This window comes from Phyllobates terribilis, unplaced genomic scaffold (assembly GCF_046119375.1).
Source record: "Phyllobates terribilis strain yellow unplaced genomic scaffold, ASM4611937v1 Scaffold_1__5_contigs__length_1240528914, whole genome shotgun sequence".
NCBI lineage: Eukaryota > Metazoa > Chordata > Amphibia > Anura > Dendrobatidae > Phyllobates > Phyllobates terribilis.
Window position 1 is genome coordinate 314,558,189 of NW_027362761.1, and position 27,555 is coordinate 314,585,743.

The window sequence follows — 27,555 nt, forward strand, 5'->3', positions numbered from 1 at the left end:
TCCAGGAGATAAATTTATTCTCAAATCCCTAGTGTGACAGTGTACTCCACAGAAAGGCCCATTCTATATGGTCAAAGCTTTGGCTGCATCCAAAGATGCTATAGCCCTGTAGCTGTTATTTTGATTAGGAAAGGACCTAGAATTGTTGGGAAGCTGAAGGTTTAAGTACAGTCTATGTATATTAATCGCTGTTGACATGTTTGGCATAAAGCCTGCCTGGTCTTGGTGGATTATGAACGTTATTACTTTGTTAAGCCTATTGGCTAGTAACTTTGCCAGTATCTTAATGTCCATTGTAAGTAACGAAATAGGGCGATAAGATTCTGGGAACAGCAAATCCCTTCCCTCCTTTGGAATGTGACATACTATGTGTAAGGCCACGGTCCCACTATCAGTATTTGGTCAGTATTTTTTCTCAGGAGTGGGAGCCAAAACCAGGTGAGGAACAATCAGAGAAAAGGTATAAATAGAAACAAGTCACCAATTCTGCATTTATCACCCACTCCTGGTTTTGGCTCCCACTCCTGACCGAACACGGATAGTGGGGCCGTGGCCTAAGGGTGCTCAAGACGCCAGAAAGGCGTCAGTCGGTTCACCATGGGGGATACCAGTGTTTTAATGGAAATATAAACAAGGCGTGGGAATATTTTTAATCTATGTGGATGTGTTGTGGACCTTTGTTTTCTTGAATTTTTTGACTGTCCACCTTTAGGAATTTACCAATTGTGATCAGAGGATTTGCTCATCTCCATCATTAGAGCAGGACAGAGGCGGTACATTACAGTGGTGATTCTGCTCCCGATAGTGGGCGATGTACGGGGCAGGGCAAACTCACCTGTGAACAACCTCTAGAAATGAGACACAAATTATGTCTTCCTCTGGAAAAAAAAAATAAATATATATTTTTTTTTCTTTTAATGTTTTTCATTGGAACAAATCTGGTCCAGTGTAATTTATCAGATTAATAAGAACACAACCAATCTTGAAAACAGGACAGGCATAGCACGCTTTCACCTATAACAAGCAACTAATCGCTACAGGGTCCACATTTTACTGTAAACTCTGGGGTCAGACAGCTAGTCCATAGTCTGATGTAACCACTCCGATAACTCACTCGATGTAAAGCAAATATTGCTGTAGGTCGGTTAAAGACTGAGCCGCAGATTTATACTGGTGGAGTACTCATGGTAATTAAGCCTAGGTCATTGTACATTTACATGTAGATGACAACCACATGCCCAAGTGATAAGGCAGCTAAAAGTCAAAGTCTTTTATGAACTTACAGGGAAAAATAGTGTAAATTCAATAAAAATAATCATTTGCCTTATTAAAAACCACCCGAGTTGTTGCTTGCACTAGCAATGGACCTATTAATCTATTGTAATTTAAGAAAATAAATATTAAAATGGCAGCGAATACAAATATCAAGTCTAATCATACTTTTAAAATTATTTTCAAATCTGGGTTTAAGAGTCCAATGGGCGGTCTTTTCCCTCAAAACTATATATTAATCTTCTCAACTTTTCTTGTTCAATGTGGCCGAGGGTGCCGGCTCTTGTAACATGTCTGTTTAGGAACGTGACAAACTAATAACATCTTTATTCACTCTTAGGTTTAAGTGCACACAGTGCGTTTTTAAAAACCGCATTGCATACCTTATCCCATGACTTCCTATGACATTTTGCAAGTTCTGTGCACATGATCAGGAATTTTTCTCACCGGATTTCATGTACGGAAAAAAACGCAAGCATGTCCATTGTTTGTGCGTTTCCACATGCGTTTTTGCCTATACAATGCATTGGAAAAAATGCATGGCAAATCCGCAGGCAAAAAGGCATCAAAAACGCATGTTTTTGCTGCCAAGAGGTGCAGAAACGCTGAAGAAATTTCTGCAAGCAATTCCTGAACGTGCGCACATAGCCTTAGGCCGGTTTCACACGTCCGTATATTTTGGGTTCCAGAAAAAACGGTACCGGAGATATCCATGTCCCATTTGTCTGTGTGTGTGTCACACGCCGCATCAAGAGCACACTTACCGGTGACTGAGAATCAGTGGTACAGTTAGCGCTGTTCCCAAGCGCCGGATGCTGAACGCTGCCCTCATCATAGTCCCCTGTCAGGGCTGAGATCAACACCAGCGGGAAAGTTCTCACGCTCGCCGTGCAGTCAAATGACGTCAGCGCATGCGCGTTGAGAACTTTCCCACGCTCGCAGTGACGTCAATGAGGTGAACTGAGTTCATTTGACATGAACTCCGCTCATCTTTGATGCAGTCACAGCGAGTCACTGAGGAGCGCACACATGCATGCACTCCTCAGTGTCTCGGCAGGCTGGATGGTCGCGTCCAGTTACTATGTAGCCTGCCATCTAGATGTAGCAGAGCTGGAGCTGTCGAGGGACACATGTATTCTGTTCTTCATGTCGGAAAGGTAAGGATGAGGTTGGTTTATTATTTTACTTTTATTACAGGAGACAATGGGATTCAGATGGAATGGGTGTGATGGTAAGTATGGTTTAATTTAGAAGACTAAAAGGTGTCTTTGTTTATTTCAAATAAAATATTTTATTCACGGTGTGGGTGTATTTCTTTCACATTTCACTTGCACTATGGGGTTAGTAATGGAGGGGGGGGGAGTCTTATAGACGCCTCTCCATTACTAACCTATGCTTGATGTCAGCTGGCATTATAAGCCGACATCAACCCCAGCCCTATAACCCCACTTGCCACCACCACAGGGCAATGGGCAGAGAGAGGCTAAGTGCCAGTAGTGGCGCATCCTATGGATGCGCCATTTCTGGGGCGGCTGAGGGCTGGTGTTTCTAGGCTGGGAGGGGGCAAATATTCATGGCCCCATCCTAGGCTATTAATATCAGTCCCCAGCTGTCTGCATAGCCTTTGCTAGCTGTTAAAATAGGGGGACCCCACGTCATATTTTTTTTTGGGGTCCCCCATTTTAATAGCCAGTAAAGGCTAAGTATTCAGCTGGGGGCTGATATTAGTATCCTGGGAAGCTCCGTGGGTATTACCCCCTTCCCAGGCTTCAAACATCTGCCCCAGCCGTCTGCTAGAATATAAAAATACGGGGGAACCCAAGCCAATTTTATTTTTTTTATTTTTTTTTTATAAAATCTATAATTTAACAATAAATGACAAGTACAGTAACCAATACAGTCACTGTACTAATTATGTAAGTGACTGTCCTCTTTCTATCTATCTATGTGTGTAGATCTATTCTTTCTATTCTAAACTGTCAGGTACCGCTGTATTGTAACTGTACGTGGCTGATGAATTGCCGGCTTTTAAAGAGACGGGTGCGTGAAAATCAGATGGCACTCGCATGGTCCGGAGTGCTGTGCGATTTTTTTCTCGCACCCATTGACTTGTATTGGCGAGTCTCATCCAAGAAATGTTGAAAAATTGCAGCATGCTGTGATTTTTTTCTCAGCGCGATTTAAGCTGAGAAAAAAAAAATTGCAGATGAGAGGTCACTCATTCATTAACATTGGTCCGAGTGCAATCCGATTTTCTATCGGATTGCACTCGTCAGTTTTTTGCGCAGAGGAGTATGAGCCCTAAGGCAATGACTAGGCATGCCTGATGGGGTTAAGCTATTTAAAAATTAAATAGGAAAATGTTCCCTTTCATCGTCATCTACAACAACAGAGTCATCGCTCCAACGTCAGCTGATGTTTTTCTCGGACTCACCTCAACATTAAGCTTTTTATGTAGTAAGATTCTTATCTTTACACAGGGACACTGCAGGAGCAGACTCTACTACCCTCATCATTGTCCCTGCTGGTGCTGTACACCGATTCCCAGGCGCCGGCACGTGTCACAGTGATGACACACGGATGTCATCCGTATGTGTTCAGAGTGAGACTTTTGTGGACCATATATCCGCAAAAAAACGGACAAGTCAGTGTGTGGAGCACACAGACACACGGTCCGTGGAAACCATGGCTGTGGAGTTGAAGTTGTGGAGTCGGAGCCCATTTTGGTGGAGTTGGTATAAAATGGACCGACTCCTAAAATATATAATAAATTGGGTACAGTAATTCAATGCAGTTTGTGGGGGAATATTTTTTCATAAACATTTGGGAAAGTTATGAAATGTCCTATAGATGTCCGTCCTATTCCTGATCTAAGGGTCTAGACTTTTAGCTGAGATGAATCTGTGCTACAGTAAATTTATCAATTAAACATGAGCCATGTATGAGGGAGTCTGAGTTGTGGAGTCAGGGTCATGGAAATTGAGGAGTCGGAGGTTTGGCTTACTGACTCCACAGCCCTGCTGACTCAATATCAAGGTATTTGCACACAGGTAAGTAAACGTGGTTATATGTAAACTCTAATTGAGCTGGTAAAGGGAAACGCGTCAAAGCCCAGATGGCGAAACGCGCGTTGGGAGCAGCAGTGTCTGCATGTGGGGTTAGTACATGTTGGTATGTTGATTGGTAAAGTGCATACAAAGAGCCTTGTCTTTAGCATTTACTCTCATATTATGTGCAACTACTTACTTGAGCTTATTCACATAGGCTAGGTAGTTCCCTGATCCGGCACTGTCACTTTACCTTCTAATACGACTTACCTTGAGACATGTTATATCTATGTGAATATAGTTCACTGTGATTTCTTAGCACATTTATTATATTTATTACTCTTTATACACAAGACCATTTTTTAGCAACTTACCACTTGTAATTTGGAAGTACTTATCTATTAATACTTATGTAATTACGATTACATCAAATGCGTTATTTGATATAAATGTGTTATATATGAGTTGCGTATCATATTTTTAGGTTTACTACAGGATAAACACTGTGTAGAAGATGCACGCTTACAGTACTTGCAATTTTTTTTCCATTCATTCGAATCCTGCAAAAACTCTGAATTGCTGAGAATTTGAAAAAAAAAACGCTTTGATGTTTGAAATCTGTAAGGAAAAAATAAGCAATCTCTCATTCACCTTGTCGATACTGTAAAATGCTGCAGGTTTTTTATCTGCAGCAAAAAAAAAAAAAAACCACAACATGTGAACAAGCCAAAATAGACTGGAAAATGCATTAAAAAAACGCAAAAATCCGAGAATGGTTATTGCTTATTTTGGTACATAAAACATGCTGATAATAAAGCTCATGACCACACTGAGCTCGCATCTTGGCATATTACATAAAAGCCTGCTGTAGAAGAGATGTCCAGGCGGCCTAGAAAAGAAGAGGATCAGCTTTTACTGCAGTCATTTCTTACTCACCGGCCGATATGCTGCATCAGGACACGTTCACAGCTTAGAAGCATTTTTACAGATACCGAACATCTGGGATCTACAGCTCTAATATCAAGAATGCACAACAAGCCGGAGCAAGAATGCCTCAGATTACAGAGCAGAATACATACAAATACCACCACCATCAGATTTTATATTTCTCCCATAAAGTCGTCTGACAACTTGCCTGGCCAATAAAATAGAGGTACAGGAGGCTTAATTCAGAGGCACGTGACTTGGCAGTGTGACCATCACATGAAACCAATCTGTCAGGTGAATACATAGTGCAGACACCAGAACTATTTCACCTTCACTGCAACCACATTAGTTAACCACTTCAGGACCACCCATTATATGTATACTTCTGGATTTCCGTCCCATTTTACAGAACGGACATACTTCTATACGTCCAATATTCTGTTGCTCATTGTGTCCTTCATAGGATCTTACTTAACTCTAGTCCTGGTGACACCATCTGGACATAAACTGATTTAGGTCCCAATGATAAGACCACTATATGACAGCCAATGATTGTGCTCGCAGGAAAGATTTGTTTAAAGGGAACCCATCATGTCCCAGAGTGTTATTAACCCATGAAAACTTAGGTTTAATCTGCAGGGCAATAGTGTTCTATAGCCGTACAGCCGCGACACAGAGCCTGGCTACCAGGAAGAAATTAACTTTATTCCTCCCAGCAGCCTCCAGCTTTCAGTCATAGAGGTGTGGCCTCAGTATAGTGTAACCACACCCTGGCACTGACTGACAGCCAGCTCTGTACTGATGCACTGCTGTGCCGCCTGTCAGTCATTGTCGGGGCATGGTTACAGCTGCCACTATGTACTGAGGGTGACTAAAGCAGTGCCTCTATGACTGAGAGCCCAAGGATGCTAGGAGGAATAAAGTCTTTAAATGTTTTTTTTTTTAGTACAGAACAGCTTGGATTCTGCACTTTTTACATGCGTTTCTTTTATGTAGGTTTCTATAGAGAGCCTGAAAAAAACAAACAAAAAAAGCACAGGTCAACAGCGTCTTGTGGGCAGGAGTTTTAATTAAATTATGTCCACTTTGCTTGGACAGTTAAAAACAGCACAAAGGAAGAGAAAAAAAACTCTGGGAACATTGCCTTAGACAGTATTCAGAAACATTGTACTGAAATTCATTTATTTTTAACCCCTTCAAACTTGCATCACTTAAATGAATGAGCTAATGGCACAGTCCAAGACACTTAGCATGCCCTGTTGGATGGCACTGATCGTCCTGTGTAAAGTATGCTCGGCTGGCATGACCAACCTGCACTGTGACAGCGCACGGAAATATCATTTCCGTGTCTGTAAAACTCCTGGAGGGAGCACTCAGACTAACATCACTTCTCCTATGCACAGGGCGGGGGTAAATATTACCGATTTCACCAACTATTTCAGAAAAGAACAGGGAAAAAAAAAAAAAAAAAATTAGAAGTTTGTTTTTTTATGTTTGTACCCATTCATTACTAATAAACATCAAGGAAAAAAAATATATCCATTCCATTTTGAACACATGTCAAAAGATCTAAGGTGTCTCCCAAAGATAATAATCAAAACAAAAATAGAAATCCGCTTTATGACGCAGCATGTCAGTCAGTATGTGAAAATTTGCTCTTGCCCTAAAGACAAAAAAACCACTTGATCATTAAAAGTGTTTCTCCAGGAATTGTATATGTTGTGTAAGTGTATGCCATAAAAAAAATAAAAAAAAAAAAACTATGTAGGTGTAGTAAGAAAATTATTCACTTTTCTATACTGGCCAGTGGTGCATTTTCCATGTAGTTTATGATGCTCAGCAGCTCAGTTTGAAGGGTGACTGCAACGCCCTGAAATTAGGGTGTGTTCCCACGTTCAGGACTTGCTGCGGTTGTGAAGCTGTGTGTTTATGCAGTATCAAACCCGCAGCAGCCAGATATTACAGCATAGTGGATGGGATTTCTAGAAATCCCATGTCCAGTCTGCGTCTCTATGCACCTGCAGAAACTGACCTACGGCTCGTCTTTCAGATCCGCAGCATGTCAATTTCTCTTGCGGGTCCACACGTGGATTTTCCTCATACACTTGCAACTTCCCTATTGCCGTGGGTCCAACCCACCCTCTAAAGAGCCAACTACCCTGTTTACAGTCCCTGACGTATTCCCAGAGTAAACCTTCTCAAGTACATTTTTTGAAAACCTACTCACAATAATGTAGGAAAACAAGATCAATTTATAGTTTAATTGAATAGGAAAAATATTTGGAACAAGCGCTGTTTCCATTGAGCATATATTATAAAAGATGCATAATAGCCTTTGTTAGAAATTCTATAGAAAACTACAGATCCCTCAATAGAAGAATGAAATCCATAATCCTGCGCCCATAACCTGCTGAAATCCATAATCCTGCGCCCATAACCTGCTGCAAGCCATAATCCTGCGCCCATAACCTGCTGCAAGCCATAATCCTGCGCCCATAACCTGCTGAAATCCATAATCCTGCGCCCATAACCTGCTGCAAGCCATAATCCTGCGCCCATAACCTGCTGCAAGCCATAATCCTGCGCCCATAACCTGCTGCAAGCCATAATCCTGCGCCCATAACCTGCTGAAATCCATAATCCTGCGCCCATAACCTGCTGAAATCCATAATCCTGCGCCCATAACCTGCTGCAAGCCATAATCCTGCGCCCATAACCTGCTGAAATCCATAATCCTGCGCCCATAACCTGCTGCAAGCCATAATCCTGCGCCCATAACCTGCTGCAAGCCATAATCCTGCGCCCATAACCTGCTGAAATCCATAATCCTGCGCCCATAACCTGCTGCAAGCCATAATCCTGCGCCCATAACCTGCTGCAAGCCATAATCCTGCGCCCATAACCTGCTGCAAGCCATAATCCTGCGCCCATAACCTGCTGCAAGCCATAATCCTGCGCCCATAACCTGCTGCAAGCATGTACTGAGCTTCCAATTTAAATACTAGAGCAAACAAAGTTTTTTTGTTTTTTTTCCCCTTATGGATCCAACCAGAATGTGGCCTCATTCAAACATCCGTATCTTTTCTCACACGTGAAGGCCATTCTTGAATCAGTGGAGCAGCTGCAATTGAGGAAGGTACTCTGCTGAAATTAAAATGCCAGTTAACGGTTCTCTTTAATGAGAGGATCAGGATGATTAAGCAAATGACACTGATCAAACTCTGATCCATGTGTCAGCATAGCGTGATCAGATTCTCTCGGATAAGAGAATTGTAGCACAGGTGAGGAGAATATGGAGAACAAAATTTCTCCATTTTTTCCATTCTGTGAGTCCGCAGAAATCAGACTGCACTGCACTCAGATGTCATCCGAGAGCAGTCGGATGATTTCCACGTACTCATATACTTGAATGGGTGAGTGGAATCCAATTTCCGCATGAAATCTCAGCGTGCTGCAATTTTTTTTCCACTGACAGATTCGGTCAGTAAAGGAAGAAAAAAAAAAAAAAAAGATCGGGCCTCAGCACTGCCCCAGTGAATAACATTGGTCCAAATGCTATCCAATTAAAAAAAAAAAAAACGTATAGCACTCATCCAACGTATACTATGGGGTGAGTAAGCCCTAAAAAGATACATTTAAACAAAGAATGTTTAGTGCAAATATTTCTATCCAATATATTTGACTTTGTGGTTTCTGTAGCACATCCATGAATTTTTACAAGGTCTATTCAAGTTAATAAATCTAATCAATGGGCTCAGGGGCTTTGCCGCTGTAGATGTTACAAGCCGCTGAGCTCAGATTGGCTGCAGCGGTGATGTGCACTGTCGACGTCACATCACTGATGTAGAAACCAGAGCAGTGTTAGAGAACTGGTGCTGAACCTGGGGAGGGCAAGTACCACTACTTTTTGTTATTTTACAAATATAAAATGTTTGGGAGCACTTTTTTTTTCTTAAGTGGAAAACTCCATTAACAACAGGCAACCTACGATTTTTTTCTAATCCTGTGGGTATGAGAGAAGTAACAACCTGTCAGGCAATTATGGCTTGCCTTAGAGCACACATGTCAAACTCTGGCCACAGGGTGATTATATTTGGCCAGCGACACCAGCATCTCCCTTTCAAATGTATCGGCATCCTGCATGCCGATACAGCTGCAAGCAATGATGAAAGAGGAAGCCGTCCACTCCAGTACAGTGGGAGAAATGATGTCACTAGTCCGCGCCCGCTGTGCTGAGCAGTGCAGAGCTTCACAGCACTAGCTGTCGAGACCGAAGCAGCGGGGAAACGAGGATAGGATTTTTTTTTTATGTGGGGCCCATTATCCTGTATGTTGGCCTATGTGGGGCCATTATACAGCAAGGCAGGGGTGGGAGACTTCAGGCTCGTGGGCCATTTCTCTGGCCCCCGGGGAGATTCCTGGGGACCATAGTGCTTGGGCCAGCAGCTGGGTTTCGCAGGAAGCATTCATTACTGAACGCTGAGGAACGTGAAATGAAAGATTACGTCCTGACACCAGTGCCAGCGTCAGAACGTACTTTGTGGGGGGAATAAACGCACAATTGGTAGGGCCCCCGAAGGATGGTATAACTATCCAAATGGCCCCTGGCAGAAAGAAGGTTCCCCTTCCCTGCTGTAAGGCTCCGTGGGGCCCATCACATTGCATGGAGGGCTCCGTGGGGCCCATCACATTGCATGGAGGGCTCCGTGGGGCCCACCACATTGCATGGAGGGCTCCGTGGGGCCCATTATATTGTGTGAAGGGCTATGTGGGGAACACAATTGGGGCATCATACTGTGTTGGGGTCACCATTCTTTGCCAGGAAGGTTGAGGGGGTTGTACTGTACAGTAGGGTCATAATATCGTGTGTGTGGAGGGTACTTTGGAGGAATTCAATACTGTGTTTGGGAGGGGGGGGTCACTTTTGTTGGCATCATACTTTATTACCTGTATTTAGTAATTCAAGGTTTTTTATCCTTTATTATTGCATATTTAAATTAGGCCATTGAGCCATATGCTTTTTGCTGCCTTTAGATAACATTATTCCAGTATGCCCCATTTATGATTATGTGTTTATTGTATTCTAAGATCTATGAATTAAAATGTACTTTGTTCATGCAATAACCCCTTTAAGTTTGTTTTCGTACTAAACAATTCATCGTTATACTGGATAAGGTAAAACTTCTTCAATTACAGACATTTTGTTTAAATAAGTTGTACACTACTTTATATTACCCCCCCCCCTTCCAATGTATCCCCCTGGGGCACCTAAGACTTTTTGCAAATACCTTACGTTGCTGATAATACAGTACCTGTGAGCGGTGCTATCGGTGGCCGCTCACAGGCATCAAGTGACCCCACGCTGACGTCACGACAAGTAGGTGTGACTCATCACTGGGGTCCCCGCGGTGGCTGCTGGGTTGTGGGCGGGGTTACCCCCAGCGTCACACCCAGCATCCACCGAGCGCTTTCCCAATGAATGGGGAGAGGCAGAGCGCGTGGTGGATGCCGGGTGTGACGCGGGGGGGGGGGGGGGGGAAACCCTGTCCACAGCATGGCATCCACCGTGGAATGCAGAAGGCAGAGACCCCCGGCTGCTGCCAGCACTTGTCGTGACATCAGCGGATGTCAGAGCCGGCTGCAGCCGGGGATCACGTGATGCCTGTGAGCGGCCAGTGATAGCGCCGCTCACAGGCAGTATCTGCAACGTAAGGTAATTACATAAATCCTTAGGAGCCCCGGGGGGATACATTGGAGGGGGGGGGGGGGGTAATATAAAGTAGTGTACAACCCCTTTAATAAAGATCAAAGTTGGCCTGCGACTTCGTCCAAGTTTTTAATTTCGGCCCTGTATTTGAGTTTGACATCCCTGGCTTAGAGGATAAACACCTTTGAACTTTTTTGTTATGTAAATGCATGAATTTTTTTTTAGTATTTTTTTTTTTTTTTTTTTTACTAAGAAGCATTTTTGAAATAGGGTTCTGTTAAACATTTTAAACAATTTGGTTTCTATAGCCTCTGTCTGCTGAAGGAGTTAAAGGGGTAGTCTCATCTGCTGTGGTTCTCTTAATAAGACAGTTTTTATCTTACAAAGTGTACAGCTTGTTTCCAATGAGCTTGACCGCCAGAGCCTGGACAAGTATGCTCAGTAGCTACAGTCCAGGTTGAGGAGTTAACTCCTAAGATCCCAGTCACCTCTCTCCAGTACATTGATTTCTATACCGCATTTATCCATTCACCTCCATCCTCCTCTCTCAATCTCAGCTCCTGACAAGCTGCTGTTAACTTGCAAAATCACCAGCCCACACCACTGGCAGCTTTCAGAGAAGTTCTCCTAATCATGGCTCTCACTTTCCAGAGCAGCACTGTTGCTATCTCTATATGCAAATACAGTGATAGCAGTGTACACACTGAAACAAACCACCAAGTGCTGAATGTGCTACAGTAGAACCATAATGCTCAGCACGAGTTCTGCTACTGACCAGAACTTCCACTCAAGGAGGAAAGTCTGCCCAGCGAGAAACCAGGAAGATGTGTGCTGCTGAGCATGAACACTCAAGTCTACAATACCCCTTCAGCAGTGGATTGGTCATACAGCATGGTTTGTAAGCCTTAAAGATTGCGTATTAATATACTCACCTACCACCGCTCTCCAGTGCCATTCTTCTCCTCTCTAAGTGACATCACCCCTCTGCAGACTCTCCGGGTCATACTGCACTGTGTGTGACCTTGGAGGGACTTTTACAATGTAAGCCTATGAAGTGTCAGTATGAGGATCCATAGACTTTGATTGTAAGGGCTCGCTCTCACTTGCGATTTAATTGGACGAGTGCAATCCGATAAAATAAAAAAATAAAAATCGGACTGCATTCGGACCAATTTAATCCTATGCTGGCGTGCTGCTCAGTTGTGTTCATTTTTCCAGCGCTGGTGAGATTGCAATCAGGCTGCAAAAAAAAAAATCGCAGCATGCTGCATTCTGATCGCGCGCACCCATATAATCTATGGATGCGTGTGAAACATCGCACTGCACTCGGATAACACCAGAGTGCAGTACGATTCCCGCCGATGCCAGCAACAGAGGAGACGGAGAAATTCATTTCTCCATCTCCTCCGCAGCTGTGCTGCGATCCTCTCTGTGAGAGGATCACAGCACTGACATTCGGCTCCCGCTCGCAGCAGAGCAGGAGCCGAATATCATTAGCATATCACATCGGATGTGACTCGCTAGTGGGACCCCAGCCTAACAGAGACTTCCAGCTCACGCATAGAGTGAGCCGGCTAATCACAATTGCAGTGACGTCACTCAGAAGCAAAGAACGGCGCTGGACATCGGAGAGAGCAGCAGCAGGTGACTACATTAATACACACACTTAAAAATATATACACACATGGTAATGCTTCTTGACTTTGGGCCCTGTGACGGGCAGGGGAGGGGGGGGGGGGATATGATAATTAAGCATATAGGTGGGGATTTGGGGGAATAATGAGCACATAGGCAGGGATAGCTTGGCGTCCCCTGTACAAAATAGAATTGATTAAATCGCTTTTCTCTGCAATCAGATCTCTACCATGGGCCATACAGGTATGTATAGATTCTACCATGGGCCATACAGGTATGTATAGATTTACTTTTCTATACCCTGTATGGCCATAGGAGAGGTCTGATAAAGGGAATCTGTCCCCGTTTTGAGTTAACTGTTCATTGGGCTAAGGCTCGATTACGCATTCAGCAGACAGTTACCCCTATATACAGGGACACTTGGTTGGAAGTGGTGTATCTCCAGGAAAGAATTACCTTCTGAAATTCACCAGACCAGATCCTTCTCTCCTCTTCCTCTAACATCATCTATCGGGGGAAGGGTCAGACTGTTGACATAGCCCGCCGATATTAGCAGGTTAGCCATACTTTATTCCTATGTGCATGGGGGTCAGTATTACCACAAGTGAAGGCTATCCCCCCCATCAATAGAATAGGAGATAACTGATTGCTGGAGAGCCAAGCTCAGGGACTCTCAGAGCACCCAAGAACAGGGCTGTGCAAAGTCTCGTCTTAATTGGGGCAGGGGTGAATATGCTGGACTTCCACCCCATTCATTATCATTGGGACTGCCAGAGAAAGCCAAGAACAGCCCTTGGTAACATGATACTTACTGTGCACCGGCTTATATGTAACATGTATGGACCAGCTTAGCATGGACTTCTTTCAGAGAGCACCAAAACAAACACAAAGACAGACGTAAAAAAGAAGAGATGTTCTTTGCTAAACCTAGAACTCTGTTGCTAGTTGTGCAAGCTTGGGTTGACGCTGGTGGTGATCAGGCTGCTAAACATTTGCATTATTTCCATAGCTCTATTCCAAAATAGGAGTCAGAAACCTAAAAACAGTAGACATGCCAGACCCCTTATGTGCCAGTGGCATCCGTCTGCCCCCATTGATTATAATGGGGTCTGCCTGGTTTCCATCAGGGTTTTCTCATTTTACTAGACAAATTAGCACAACGTGCAGCGAATTTTGTTTTGCATCTTTGACCACATCTAACAATGTGAACAGAGCCTTGTTAATACTGCCTGCTCTGAAGCAGTCCTATAGGAAGAGATGGACAAAATATACCATTACAATGGCCATACTGGCCTTTTTTTTTTGTGTCTTGGAAAAAAAAACACCAATAAACAAGATATCCAAAAAGCTGTCACCTGAGTTAAACTACTACTTGTACTAGTTACCTGGCTCCTTTTAAATACTAAGTCCTGATTGTTAGGCTAAGTTCACACTACTGTATTTTCGGTCGGAGTACTGTCTGTGAAAAAAACGGAATTAGTCTTACCGGTAATTATGTTTCCAGGAGTCCACATGACAGCACCGTAGGAAGAGTAATCCCATACCCTGTGTAGTGACAGGAAGCACAAAAGTTAAAAGCCCTCCCACCCCCAACCTCCTCAGTGTTTTTCCAAGAACCACATTGGCTGGGTACAACAAAATTTTATTTTAGACTGCTTAGACATATGTTAGAATCACATACAGTAGCAATATAGGGAGGGAAATAAGGGTGCTGTCATGTGGACTCCTGGAAACATCATTACCGGTAAAACTAATTCCGGTTTTCCAGTACGTCCCCATGACAGCACCGTAGGAGTATACCCAAGAACTCATAGCTTAGGGTGGGATAACTGCCTGAAGTACTTTCCTACCAAAAGATCTCTGCTTTGAGAGAACATCTAGCTTGTAGTGTTTGCAGAAAGTAGTATGTCCTGACCATGTGGCTGCGGTACATATTTGTTCAATGGTAGCCCCTGCCCTAGTTGCCCATAAGGTGGAAATTGCTCTGGTGGAATGGGCTTTGATAGTTTCAGGGGGAGGCTGTCCTTTTGAAAGATATGCTAGATTAATCATGGATGTGACCCATCTAGCTAAGGATGGTCTTGAAGCCTTCCTGCCTCTATTTTTTTCCCCCAAACTGTATAAAAAGGTTAGAGTCTAATCTCCAGTTCCAAGTGGCCTCCAAATAGGCCAACACTGCTCTGCGGACATCGAGATGGTGGAACTCTTCCTCCCTCTGATTCCTAGGGTTTTCGCAGAATGATGGAAGAACTACTTCTTGGTTTAAGGTCATCGATGACACCACCTTCGGAGAGAAACTTGGATCCAGTTCCAGAATGATGCAATCATCCCGAATCTGCATACAAGGCTTGACAACAGATAGAGCCTGGATTTCATCCAAACGTTTAGCTGTGGTGATTGCCACCAAGAAAACTGTTTTCAGAGTCAAGTTCTTTATTCCCAAATTATTAACTGGGCCGAAGGCAGGTTTGCAAAGGATTCTCAGGACAAGATTCAGATCCCACAGAGAGGAAGAAATTCTGTGTAGGCCTAAGTCTCTGGATTGTCTTGACAAATCTGATTATCCAGGGATGCGAGGACAATGATGTGTCGAAGAAAGCACCTAGTTCCGCAATCTGCACCTTCAAGGTACTTGGTCTAAGACCTGCGTCAATCCTGCCTGCAAGAAATCAAGGATAGCAGGGATGTCTGGCTGAGAGGTGTCTACAGTCCTGTGGAAATGACAAAGGTCCTCCAGACTTTTTTATATATGGCCTGGGTTGCAGATTTTCTACTAGCATGCATAGTCTGAATCACTCTGGCGGATAAGTCCTTGTTCTTCAGGATCTCCCCTTCAGAAGCCAAGCTGAGAACTGGAGCTGTTGAAAATTCTGATGAAACAGTGGACCTTGCGTCAGAAGATCTTCCTGAAAAGGAAAAATGATTGGGTCTTCCAACGCTAGATGACGTGGAAGGGAGAACCAACTTCTCCTTGGACAGAACGGGACAGTCGTCCGATCTTCCTGAATTTTTCGCAGCATTCTCAGAATTAGAAGAGCAGGTGGGAAGGCATATGTTAGGCCCTCTCCCCAATATTGTGAGAGTGCGTCCACTGCCAGAGGATGATCTCCTGGGTCAAGAGAGAAGAAAGATGTCGTCTTTGCATTTGTTCTGGATGCAAAAAGGTCTAGGTGCGGCTGACCCCATCTGTGGGTTAATTGCTGGAACACCTCTTCTTTCAGTTCCCATTCTGAAGCCTTCTGAGGTAATTGCCTCCTGATTGTCAGATCCCCGAAGGTGAACTGCTGAAATGGAGCTCACTATCTTCTCTATACCTAAGAATATCCCGTTGGCCAGGGACTGGAGAAGTGGATGTCCTGGTCCGCCCTGATGTCTGATGAAAGAGACTGCCGTGATGTTGTCCGACAAAATTTTTACATGTTTGTCTTTTAAGACTGCCCGGCTTCTCTGTAGGGCTTCCCAGATTGCCTGTAGTTCCCGAAAATTCGATGATCGGGTCTGAATCTCCGTGGACCATGTTCCTTGGAGATAAGAATCTCCCACTCGAGTTCCCCATCCTGAGAGACTTGTGTCCGTGGTCACTAAAAGACAAGGTTCCAGAATTCACTGCACTCCCTTCCGTAGATTCTTCTGGTCGAGCCACCAGTGTAGAGAGTCCTGGGCATTTCTGGACAAAGACATCTTCCTGTCTAGGCAATTCTGATGTCCGTCTGTCACTTCCAGGATGCATTTCTATAGAGGCCTGGAATGGAACTGGCTCCATCTGACGCATGAGATGCATGACGTCATGATTCGCAAAATACTCGTTGCCTTCCGGATTGAAGGTTTCTTCTCTCTTGCCAAAGAACGAATCCTTTGTGGAATTGAGAGCATCTTGTCTTCCGGGAGACAAGATATTCGTATTCGGGAGTCGAGATGGACTCCCAGGAAGATGTGTGATGTACTTGGGACAAAACTGGATTTTTCTTTGTTCACAATCAAACTCAGGCTGGTTAATGTGAGTAGGACAAGTTCCAGATGTTGCGTCATATCTAGAGGAGATCCTGCTACCAACAGGAAATCGTTCAAGTAGGGAATGATGGTAATATCTCTGACGGATACAGGCCACACCTCTGCCATGATCTTTGTAAGGATTCTGGGAGCAGATAACAGGCCAAAGGGAAGTTAGTGCAGAATCTGACTGCCTGATGGTAGTGCAAACCTCAGATATTGCTGACTTGAGGAATGTATTAGCAGGTGGTAGTATGCATCCCTAAGGTCCAGGGTGCACATTACCACATCCATGTTTATTTAGAGGGATGGCTGATCTTACTGATTCCCTGCGGAGTATCTTGTAGAGGACCCACCGGTTTAGGGGTTTCAGGTTGATAATCGTACAGAACTCCCCTGCCTGTTTCTTTATTGAAAACAGGGAGGAGTAATGGCCCTGATGTTATTAGTGTTCTGGAACTGGTACAATAACCCTCTGATGCAGCAGCTTCTCTATGTCAGCCTGCAGACAGGAAAGAGGTAGGAGAACCTCTCGTCAGGCGGAATTTTGAAGGGGATTTTGAGAAAATTCTATCCTGTAACCCTGCGCTATAGTTGTTTGTATTCAGGGATTTTGAGTTACCCGATGCCAACTGTTTCTGAAAAACTTTATTTACGGGAGGGGAACGGTTTACGAAAGGGCTGCTCCTTTTTCTCCTCAGGGAAGCCCTTCTTTTTATCGGACGCTTTTTCTAGAATGTCATCTAGTACAGGTCCGAATATTCTGAGCCCCGAAAATGGAATGGAGCACAGTTTGTTCTTAGAAGCTGTATTTCCAGACCATGTTTTTAACCAAACAGCTCTACGGGCTGAGTTGGAAAGCGCATTATTTCTGGCCGCAAATCTGACAGATTCCGCTGAAGCATCGGCCATAAAATTTGTTGCCATTTTTAATAGGGGCAATGATTGAAGGAGAGATTCCCTCGGGGTGCCATCTCGTAGGTGACTCTCTAGCTCTTCTAGCCAGACTCTCATGGATCTGGCAATAGATGTAGCAGCGATATTAGATTTAATAATTGCTACTGAAGCTTCCCAGGCTTTTTCCAAAAGTCCATCCGCCTTCCTATCCATAGGATCTTTAAGTCCTGACGAGTCTTCAAAGGGGATAGAGGTTTTCTTGACCACCTTAGCCACCAGGATGTCAATTTTAGGAATAGTGTCCCCTGGGTCAAAAGACAGTCAGGCGGAAGACTCGTGGTATAGAGAGTCTCTTCTCCACATCCTCCCATTCCCCCAGTATCATGTCCTCCACATGGGCTTTTAACAGGAAAAACCATGGATCTCTGGGTTCTAAGACCACCAAACATCTCATCCCCTGGGGGCTACAGAGAACAATAGAAGCCTGAACTTCTTCTTTGATTATATTACGCATCTCGTTTAAAAAAGCCCCGTGCTCCTCCTTTAGCATGGAGGTTCTACACTCAGCACATAGACGCTTTGTTTAGGAGTCTGGAAGTCTGATGTTACAATCCAGGCACCTCTTGGATTTTACTGTGGCCTTTTTTTTTTTTTTGGTATCCTTCCATTTCTTAGAAGGAGGTGGTAACTGCCCAGATAGATCCTATAAAAAATATGGAGGGCCTGGTAAGAATAAGCGCCATTAACCATATAAAGGAGGTAATGGTACACTCACATGACTGTGGGGCGATCCAGGGAGGGTATCAGGGTGAGACATCTCTGCCATCTTGCTGTCAGGGGTGCCCAAGCTATAAGCCTGTCTTTGTGCTCCCCAGCCCCCCTTCCTTCTTACCTGGTCGCCCAGTCATTTTCCCTGCTCCCTGGCGTCTGGTCTTCACCGCGGTTTGAATTTCCCGCGCGACCGCCACTGGAAGTCGTCATCCCGAACTTCCGGTTTCAACGCCGGGCGGTTCCGGAGCCAGGAGAAGCCGGACCCGGCCGGAGCAGGATGCCGAGAGCCCCGGCGATGGGGAAGCGGCACCCGGAGGCTCCAGCACACCGGAGGGCTGAGGGACTCCAGACAGGGAGTGTCGGCCCAGGACCCGCTTGGCGGCGGGAAGGAGAGAGCCGTAGCCCCCCCGATGCATCTCTGTCTTCACACAAGTGCTCCTGCACCAGCGCTCCTCCTGTACTCCCTGTCCTGTGTAGGGACAGGAAAAACACTGAGGAGGTTGGGGGTGGGAGGGCTTTTAACCCCAATTTTATTCAATAGTGCTGATAAGATGACAGTTTTTTTCACGGACAATGCGTGAAAGAAAAAATAAATTATAGTCTCTCCTGTATTTTGTATGAGATTTGCCTATTAAAGTCTACGAGAGCACAAAAAGAAAAAAAAAAATAAAATCAGATCCCAAGTGGATCATCTGTACAGCCTCCGATTTTTATGGATACATTGGCGTTATTTAACATTGGAAACTGTATCTGGTCTTGTAAACTTTAATAACTGCTGATGTATAAATATATACAGATGAGAAATCATTCATTTTTGAGGGATGAAAAACAGATAATTCTTTATATGCTCGTGTGACTTTAGCCTCAGGATCATATAGAAAGTCTTTAACATTACTAGAAATGACTAGGATCGCTTTGCGCTACCTCTGAGCTCTCTGGCCGCAAATTTCCTGAGCTTCTGTGCCGCACAGATGACATCACACCAGGCCAGCGTACCAAACGCCACACTGAGAAACCCGGAAGGTCAGGAAATTCACGCAGCTCCTGTACACGGCCAGAGGCTCTGACCTGGACCGTGGTTGTGTGAAGAGACCCAATCATCTCTAGTTAGTGTGACATTATTAAAAGGGAGTGCAAATCTCCTGTTTAGAGACATCCATGACATATGGCAGAAACTACTGCATTTGCCCATCTAAATACCGTATTTTTCGGACTATAAAACGCACTTTATTCCTCCAAAGTTTTGGAGGAAAGTGGGGGGTGCGTCTTAAAGTCCGAACATATGTTCGGCTGTGCGTGGTGGGGGAAAGTGGCAGCGGGGGATGAGCGGGGCACAGGAGACAGCAGTGCCTGCAGCAGCCTACACTGTGCCCGCTACTAAAGAAAATGAATATTCACTGCTCCCCACACACGCAGTCCAGGCGTGGGGAGCAGTGACTATTCTGGAACAGAATCTCGCTGTGTGAGGGCGCATGGCGGTTACTCCACGCGCGGCTCACACGGTGAGAACCCTGAGGAGGCAGAGCGATGGAGTAGAGAGGAGGTGAGTATATTTGTGTTCTGTGCAGCGTGACGGGAACAGGGGGTGCCAAGCATACCAGGATGAGGGGGCCATACATACCAGGAAGAGGGATGAGGGGGGCCATGCATACCAGGATGAGGGGTGCCATACATATAGGGATGAGGCATGAGTGGGACCATACCATACTTACAGGGATGAAGGGTGCCATACATACCAGGATGAGGGGGGCCATACATACAGAGATGAAGAGTGCCATATATATCAGGAAGAGGGATGAAGGGTGCCATACATACCAGGATGAGGGGGGCCATACATACAGAGATGAAGAGTGCCATATATATCAGGAAGAGGGATGAAGGTGCCATACATACCAGGATGGGTGTGAGGGGGGGGCATACATACCAGGAAAAGGGGGCCATGCAGACCAGGATGGTGGATTGGGGTGCCATGCAGACCAGGATGGTGGATTGGGGTGCCATTCAGACCAGGATGGGGATGAGGGCCACGTGTAACAGGAAGGAGGGAACCATACATACCAGAATGGGGGATATTAACAGAATTGGGAATTTTTTTTTCTATTTTCCTCCTCTAAAACCTAGGTGCGTCTTATAGTCCGAAAAATACGGTACATTTTGGAGGCGACTTGTTCCTGGAGATTGCCACATTGGCTACCTCTGCAGAGATGGATGGCAAGGAGGTGATCCTTACAGAAAGGTGACCTTCACCACTATGTGACATGATTGATGACGTTCTGTTAGATGACTTATTACTATTTCTGCTTCCTGAATCTTTATATTCATTTCTAAACCATTTCAGCTGTGATTTTTGCATTTGTTCCAGTTTCTAATGTTCAGTTTCGAAGTGGTCTGAAATATGCACCAATTACTTCGTACATCAAAAACGCTAGGTCAAATCAGTCATCAATTGGAAGTTAAAATCTCCCAATTTGTGTCAATTGGGACAAAAATAAATAAAAATATATGGAACAAAGTTCTCAGGCTGTCTTTGTTCACAATTTCTAATGGAGAGAGATGGCACTCAGACTTCCATTTTATTTTCTAATACTTAGTGCACGGCTATGAGAGGAGCTGGTACCATCTTGTGCATTTGGGGCACGTTCGATCAGCAGGACCATAGCTTGCAATGACATCTAAAAACCAACTAAATGACTTGGACCTCTGCAGTTTTGCAGTTAGCCAGGCATTAGCACAGCAGATCTTCCCGTCAGAAGTCTGCCATTTCCTCCTGACCTTGGGTAAGTTGCTCACAATTACCCTGGAACAGCAGGAGACTGTCATCTGTACTGTCAGAACGTTTCATGAAAGACAAGAGGGTAGAAACGTGGGCACGGCCTCCTCCTAGAAGTGTGGCAGCTTTTAGGGTCTTCCAATTCCTTCACAGCCAACAAACAGTTAAAGAGGAGGGTTGTCCTGACACTTCCAGACCCTCCATTACAGGGAAGGTTGGAGGGGGTCTCACTTCCTGCTCTCTATTCATTTTAGCATTATTTTAATTTTCAGATTAACCTCTTCAGTGCCAACCAGTGCCCACTGATCAGCCGCAGATAAATCATGCAGCAATGACTACAGAGGAGCACTGTACAAGGATGAATGAGCTTTCCGCCACTAATTCCAGAGGGAAGCAGTGAAGGCCGGGAGAGAAGCCGTCTGATGGATGATTACAGCGATATGTGGCTCCCCCATACAACCAGATGCCATCTGTGTCATCGTGGGCAGAGATGATCCATCCAAAGAGTGTAAGCTGTCTCCACTGGTACCCAGGGATGGTGGGGAGGGGACGCCCCTGCACAGAGCTCCCCTCCTCCTCCTCACTGCTGGAAATCAATAACCCTAAGAAGAGGGGGGGGGGGGGGCTGCACATCTGCATTAGCCGCAGCTTACACATAGGGTCAAATTTGGGGGGCACCCAAATCCCAGGGGGCTGCATTACATAACTGCGGACATCATGAAGAGATCAGCATTATATTAGAAGGATTACTGGCAGATGAGCCATGCCAGGCCCAGAGCAGAACTACAGATGGAGCCCATAGTACTACACATCCAGGGGGCACTAACCCCTCCCCTAAAAGGAGGCATCGTTAACCCCTCATTGCTTCCCCTCCTGTGTAACGCACAGCCTCAAGGACATCTGCTGATTCATTTCTCACACAGGTTGTATGGCCGCGCCTGCTCCCCTCCAGCACGCTTCACCATCATCCCCCAAAATCCGCTATTCACCATTGCTGCACCGAGCCCCGCTCATTCCATGACCCTTCTCCTTCCCACACCATGCCTGCTCACCTGAAAGTGCTCCTGGAAGCGAATAGGTAAGATTTGCGCCATGGTGGCAGCTCCGGCCTCGGGCTCCAAGCACAGCTCAAACCGTGTCCTAAGGAGACTCCGCCGGCGGCGCCCGGGACACACTGTATGACTGAGGTTTCACCCGCGCAGGCGCACTGACAAGCCGGCTGCGCAGGCTCAAAGATGGGCGCACGCTCAGGGGTGGGGATGTTACCATGAGAGCGGGGGTCTTCAGGCGCGATGAGGCAATGTCTCCCCCTGGAGGATGCGTGGAGAACATACAATGAGATGTCACCAGTTTCCTACATTCTGCTCTTTATGCTGCAAGTCCCAAGTATCCTTCTTTGGAGGAATTGTCCCTATTTTTCGCCATGTCCCTCTTTGCCAATAAATAGCTGTATACATTGGGCGCATACAATACTTTCCCCATACCAGTGCCGTACACTGATAGGTCGCACCATGGCTCCCACCTTGGTAAAGTTGGCTGTTATATGGTTGCCAACGTATATGAAATTTGTATGGCCCCCGGATGTGACGGGGGTGTCAGCTGCCCCAGACTTCAGCAATTAACTGATCATCCAAATGACTTTCTTAAAGGACTCGTACACACAACCCACAAACTGTACTTTTGGTCCGAGTGTGACCCAACAAAATATCGGATTACACTCGGACCAATGTTAGTCTATGGGGCTGTGCACATGTCCGATCTTTTTCTCAGAGTCCGTCCGAGGAAACAATTGCAGTATGCACGGGTTTGATCCAATATTCAGACTCGGCAATGCAAGTCGATGAGTGCATGGAAATCATCAGACTGCACTCGGATGACATCTGAGTGCAGTTCAATTTCCACAGACTAACAGAATGGAGGAGATGGAGATATTTTTTCACTATCTTCTCATCCGAGAGAATCAGATCACACATAGATCAGAGGTTGATTAGAGCGTTTTTTGCATAATCGACAGGTAAAGAATATACGCTTATGTGGCCCTGACCTTAGGCCGTGGTCACACGGCGATTTTGGCCACAACACAAGGCACGTAGCCAAAGATTACAAGGTGTCGCGGCTACATCGCAGCGCAGTACAGTAGAATGGGGTCGCATTACGACCCTGATAGTACTTTGACCGCGACAAACAAGAAATTGTACCCGGTTGGATTTTTTGCAATATGCATGTCACAGGCGCAATGCGACCCCATTCACTTGTAATGCACTGCGACCTCGAGAATCTTTGGCCACGTGACATGTATGCCGGCCAAAGTCACCATGTAGCCGCAGCCTTAAGAAAGGGTTGTGCAGTTGGGTCAGGAATTCTACAATCACACACAATGCTGGAACATCTCTCGGATTAGGTCTGGTCACACTAATGGGAACCTCTGCGATCCTGTGAGATCTAGTATGGCCCAGGAGCGCCGCTGTGCCGACAAAAGTTGTAAAAGAGGCACAGAGGGCCCGATTCATCATTTGCACTTTTTTTAGTCACTTTTCTTTTTCGTTGTCTTGTAGTATTCATTGATGTTTTTTTGCATCAAATTCTTTAAAATGGAGCACGTTGGGCTCTGTGGGACTACTACTGGGCGCAACAGATTGGTTAAACATTTCTCCTGCTCTCTCGGTGCTTGCCTACATTTTCTTCCTATCTTCCCTCTTGGTGTCTGTTGTCTTCTCCCCTTTAAAATAGACATGGTAAATTTCGTGAGGAGTGTGTTGCTCATCCTGGTGGGTGGTTGAGGATGGGTGGCATTACTTCCTATTATCTAAAAGTGATTTACTCGAATCTTGTGTTATTGATGCAAACAAAATGTTATTTAAAAGTTAAAACTTGTAAAAATCTCTAATAAAAATTACAGTCATAAAAAAATGGAGCATGTTATTTATACATTTTACTTAAAATTGCTCTTTATTTTTGTCTTAACCTTTGTAGAAACTTTTTAGTGCAAAAAGCCATGCTGTCCACAAAAAAAGTTGCAAACTTTCAGGCTTATGTAAAACTCCAGGTGTAGACTGAGATACATGTGCACAAAAAATGGGATGACTTTTTAAAAAGTTGCAATTCTTGAATCAGCCAAAAACATCTGGAAACCCCAAATCCGACCCACATTGACTAATGAAAAAGAAAACAACAATAGGTGAACAAACACATAAAATAGACAAAAAAAAAGCACAAAGTACAAAACAAGGCACAAATAAATTAAAAAAAAAAAACAGTTGAAAAACACTAAAAAAAAGGAGCGAATGCAATAATGATTTGTGCCCATAGTGCTAAACCATCGATGCAGCCCCTTCATTCTCAGGATCACTCGGGGTAACAGTGCAGTCAATGGTATATGCTACTGAGGTACCATTGATGTGTACGATGGGTATAAACCTTTAGCTTTCCTTCATGGTCACTAACTTGTCATCACAAAAATGGAAAAATCCAAAACATTTTGTATAACTTGGTTTATTGGGTGCAGCAGTGTGACATAATCAGAGTTTTTAGATGTAGCAGAGCTCAGATAGCCAACCCCACCCACACCACAGCTTTCTGTGAACATTGTCTATTGACAGTGAGCTGCTTATCACAGGAGGGGGCATGGTCGATCTAACAGGCATGTGAGCTGTAGTCCAGCAGTGATAATCTCCTGGTGATGAAACCTTCATTGTAAGTAAACAACAGTACACAGCCTAATAAGTGACACACCGCTGAAATCTGTGTCTCAACTCCTACCTAATGCTGCCCTCAGATTACATAGCTAAAACCTACTGACAGATTCCATTTAACTAGATTTCAAGAAAAATTCTGCAAAACACTCTAAGTAAATCCATTGTTATAGTAAAAGCAGGGACGGTAGAATGGGTTGAAAAAGTGTTAGGGCTCGTTCACACTGGTGCGTAGCCAGCATATAACTCGAACGAGTCCTATCTGATGTTACATCATATAGCACTTTCTTTAATGTTATACTATGGAGCAGTGACGACTAGCATTTATTTTCTCATGTCGGGTTGGCATGAAAAAAAAAATGTCTGCATTCTGCAATTGGCAGCGAATATCGGACAGCGCACACCCATACAAGTCTATGCAAAACATCGGACTGCACTCAGAAGTCATCCTAGTGCAGTCCGATATACGCCGACTCAGACAATGGAGAAGAAGGAGAAATTAAGTTCTCCATCTTCTCCGCACCTGTGATCTGATTCTTGCATGCAAGAGGATCAGATCACAGTAAAATGACATTCGGATCACTCTCGCGGCAGAGTTTATGTCGAGGGTGATTTGCACATAGCATCCGATGCTACTCACCAGTGTGAGCGAACCCTTAACATAATAAAAATGTGTTGTTGTTGTTTTTTTTATTTATTTATTTTTTTATTATTATTATGCTGGCAAAAAGAATACTATTTTTACTTTTTCATAAAATACTGTTCAAATAAAAATGTTGAGAAGAACCCATTTGTGAACAAACCCCTTGTTGGGGTTCAGTTTCACTGGCCTACAACACGGCCGATGTTTGATTGGATAGCACTTGGTCATATGTTATACTATGGGGCAGGGCAGATCTGCTCTTATTTTCTCATGCATCAGAAAACAATTGCAGCATGGTGCGAGTGGCTCCGATATTTTGATCATGCGCACCCATACCAGTGTATGGGTGCATGTGAAACATTTGACTTCACTCGGATGTCATCCGAGTGCAGTCCGGTGTACGTGCACAGAGACAATGGAGAAATTACGTTGTCCACACCTGTGCTTCGACTCCCTCGTGAGAGGGAATCTGATCACATTCAGATGACACTCATTTCAAACTCTGACAGAGTTTGAGACGAGTGTCATTAGCGTAATTTGCCCTATTTTCTCGCATGAGAGAATCAACACCAGTGTAACCATACCCAAGTTTGCACAGTTGGAGTACGTTAAAACAATAATTGTGCAGGCTGCAGACGATCAGTGGCTGCTAATTGGTCCCAGCGGCCACATGACATTGCTTATGTTAGGAGACCAAAGACATAGGGCTGAGATCAGAGGAGCGGTGCCGGTTCAAAAGCTAAATATAGATTTTTTTTTTATTGATGCTGCTTGGAGCCAATAATAAGGGGCTATCCAGTAGTAGACATGCCCTTACCATGATGGTAAAGTACCTTGATCACAGGAAATCGAAAAGTGGAGAAATAATTTATTAAAGGGAATCCGTCAGCAGGTTTTCATATGTTATGACAGCAGCATGATATAGGGACAGAGACCTCAATTCCAGTTATTTATTACTTAGTTTACTGGGTGCGGCAGTTGTGGTAGAATCACAGTTTTCCCTGCTGCCGATGTAGTAGAGCTCAGTTGTTGAGCTGTGTATAACCTTAACCACACCACAGCTTTATGTGTATATGGTATAGTGACAGAAAACTGCTAATCAGTGCTGAGGGTGTGGTTGGACTAGGTGGAACGAGGCCAGGTGTCCTGTAGTAATAATCTCCTGCTGATAAAACGCTTAGGCTATGTGCCCACGATGCAGAATCGAAGCACAAAATTTCCGCAGCATTTCTGCATGTCCTTGCCAGTAAAAACGCATGTGGATTTTACACGCGTTTTTTAAGCGTTTTTACTTGCGGATTTGCAATGCGTTTTTCAAATGCATTGGAAAATCAAATCCGCATGCGGAAACGCACAAATAATGGACATGCTGCAGATTTTTCCGCAATGAAAATCCGCAGCGGAAATTTCCGCAGCATGTGCACAGCACATGCGGATTATCATTGGGGACCATGGGGCACGTATTACCAAGCGTTTTTAAAGCGTTTCCGCTGCGGAAATTCCGCATCAAAAACGGTAGAAAAACGCATAGTGGGCACGCAGCCTTATTGTATTGAAACAGCAAAACCCAGCCTAGTAAGTGACACATCACAGTAATTAGCGTCTCTGCCTTTACATCATAACAAAAACCTGCTGACAGATTTCCTTCAAACCATACCAAAGGAGCAGGTTATAAAGTCATTTGTAAAGCTACTTTCATAGCCATAAACTTCTAATGAAGAAGACATGAAGTAGTGGCAGCCTTTCCCATGAACGACCAGCCCTCTAAATTTCTCAGTGGGTTCAGCAGCAGTCCCATTTCCATAAGGATCTCCAAAGAAGTTCATGCCTTGTCACCTTTATTGTTCATGGCTTGACAATAAGGCATAGAAAAGAACCAAGAGGTGTGCACTGCACCAGAAAATGCTCCGGGACAACGTCCTTTCATCTATCCGTGAGCTGACGAGCAATAAGGAGGCGCTGAGAAACAGTGATCTGAAGTACAAAAGTCTCCATCTGAAAGGCTGAGAAACAAAAACTAGTTGAGGATTGGCTTGGTCACACTGCGGGCTTGAATGAAACTGAGATGTGACAGGATCTGAAAGAGGCACTTCATACACAGAGCAAAGTTCATTAATGAAAGCAGTCCTGGAAAACCAAAGTTACCCTATAGGTGGTTTACATATACAGTATTTATTGAAAACGTCTACTTTTTACAGTCATTT

The 27,555-nt window shown here is 44.6% G+C and overlaps 1 protein-coding gene across 1 annotated transcript in view; it reads right to left on the reverse strand.

The window, feature by feature from the left end:
• LOC141259265 (clathrin heavy chain 1-like) overlaps positions 1 to 22,252 on the reverse strand; it is a 109,542-nt gene extending 87,290 nt beyond the window's left edge. Inside the window, exon 1 of the mRNA XM_073674946.1 lies at positions 22,069 to 22,252. Coding sequence (XP_073531047.1) covers positions 22,069 to 22,110 — 42 coding nt within the window. The 5' untranslated portion in view covers positions 22,111 to 22,252. The remainder of the gene's footprint in view (positions 1 to 22,068) is intronic.
• Between the last annotated feature and the right edge of the window lie 5,303 nt (positions 22,253 to 27,555).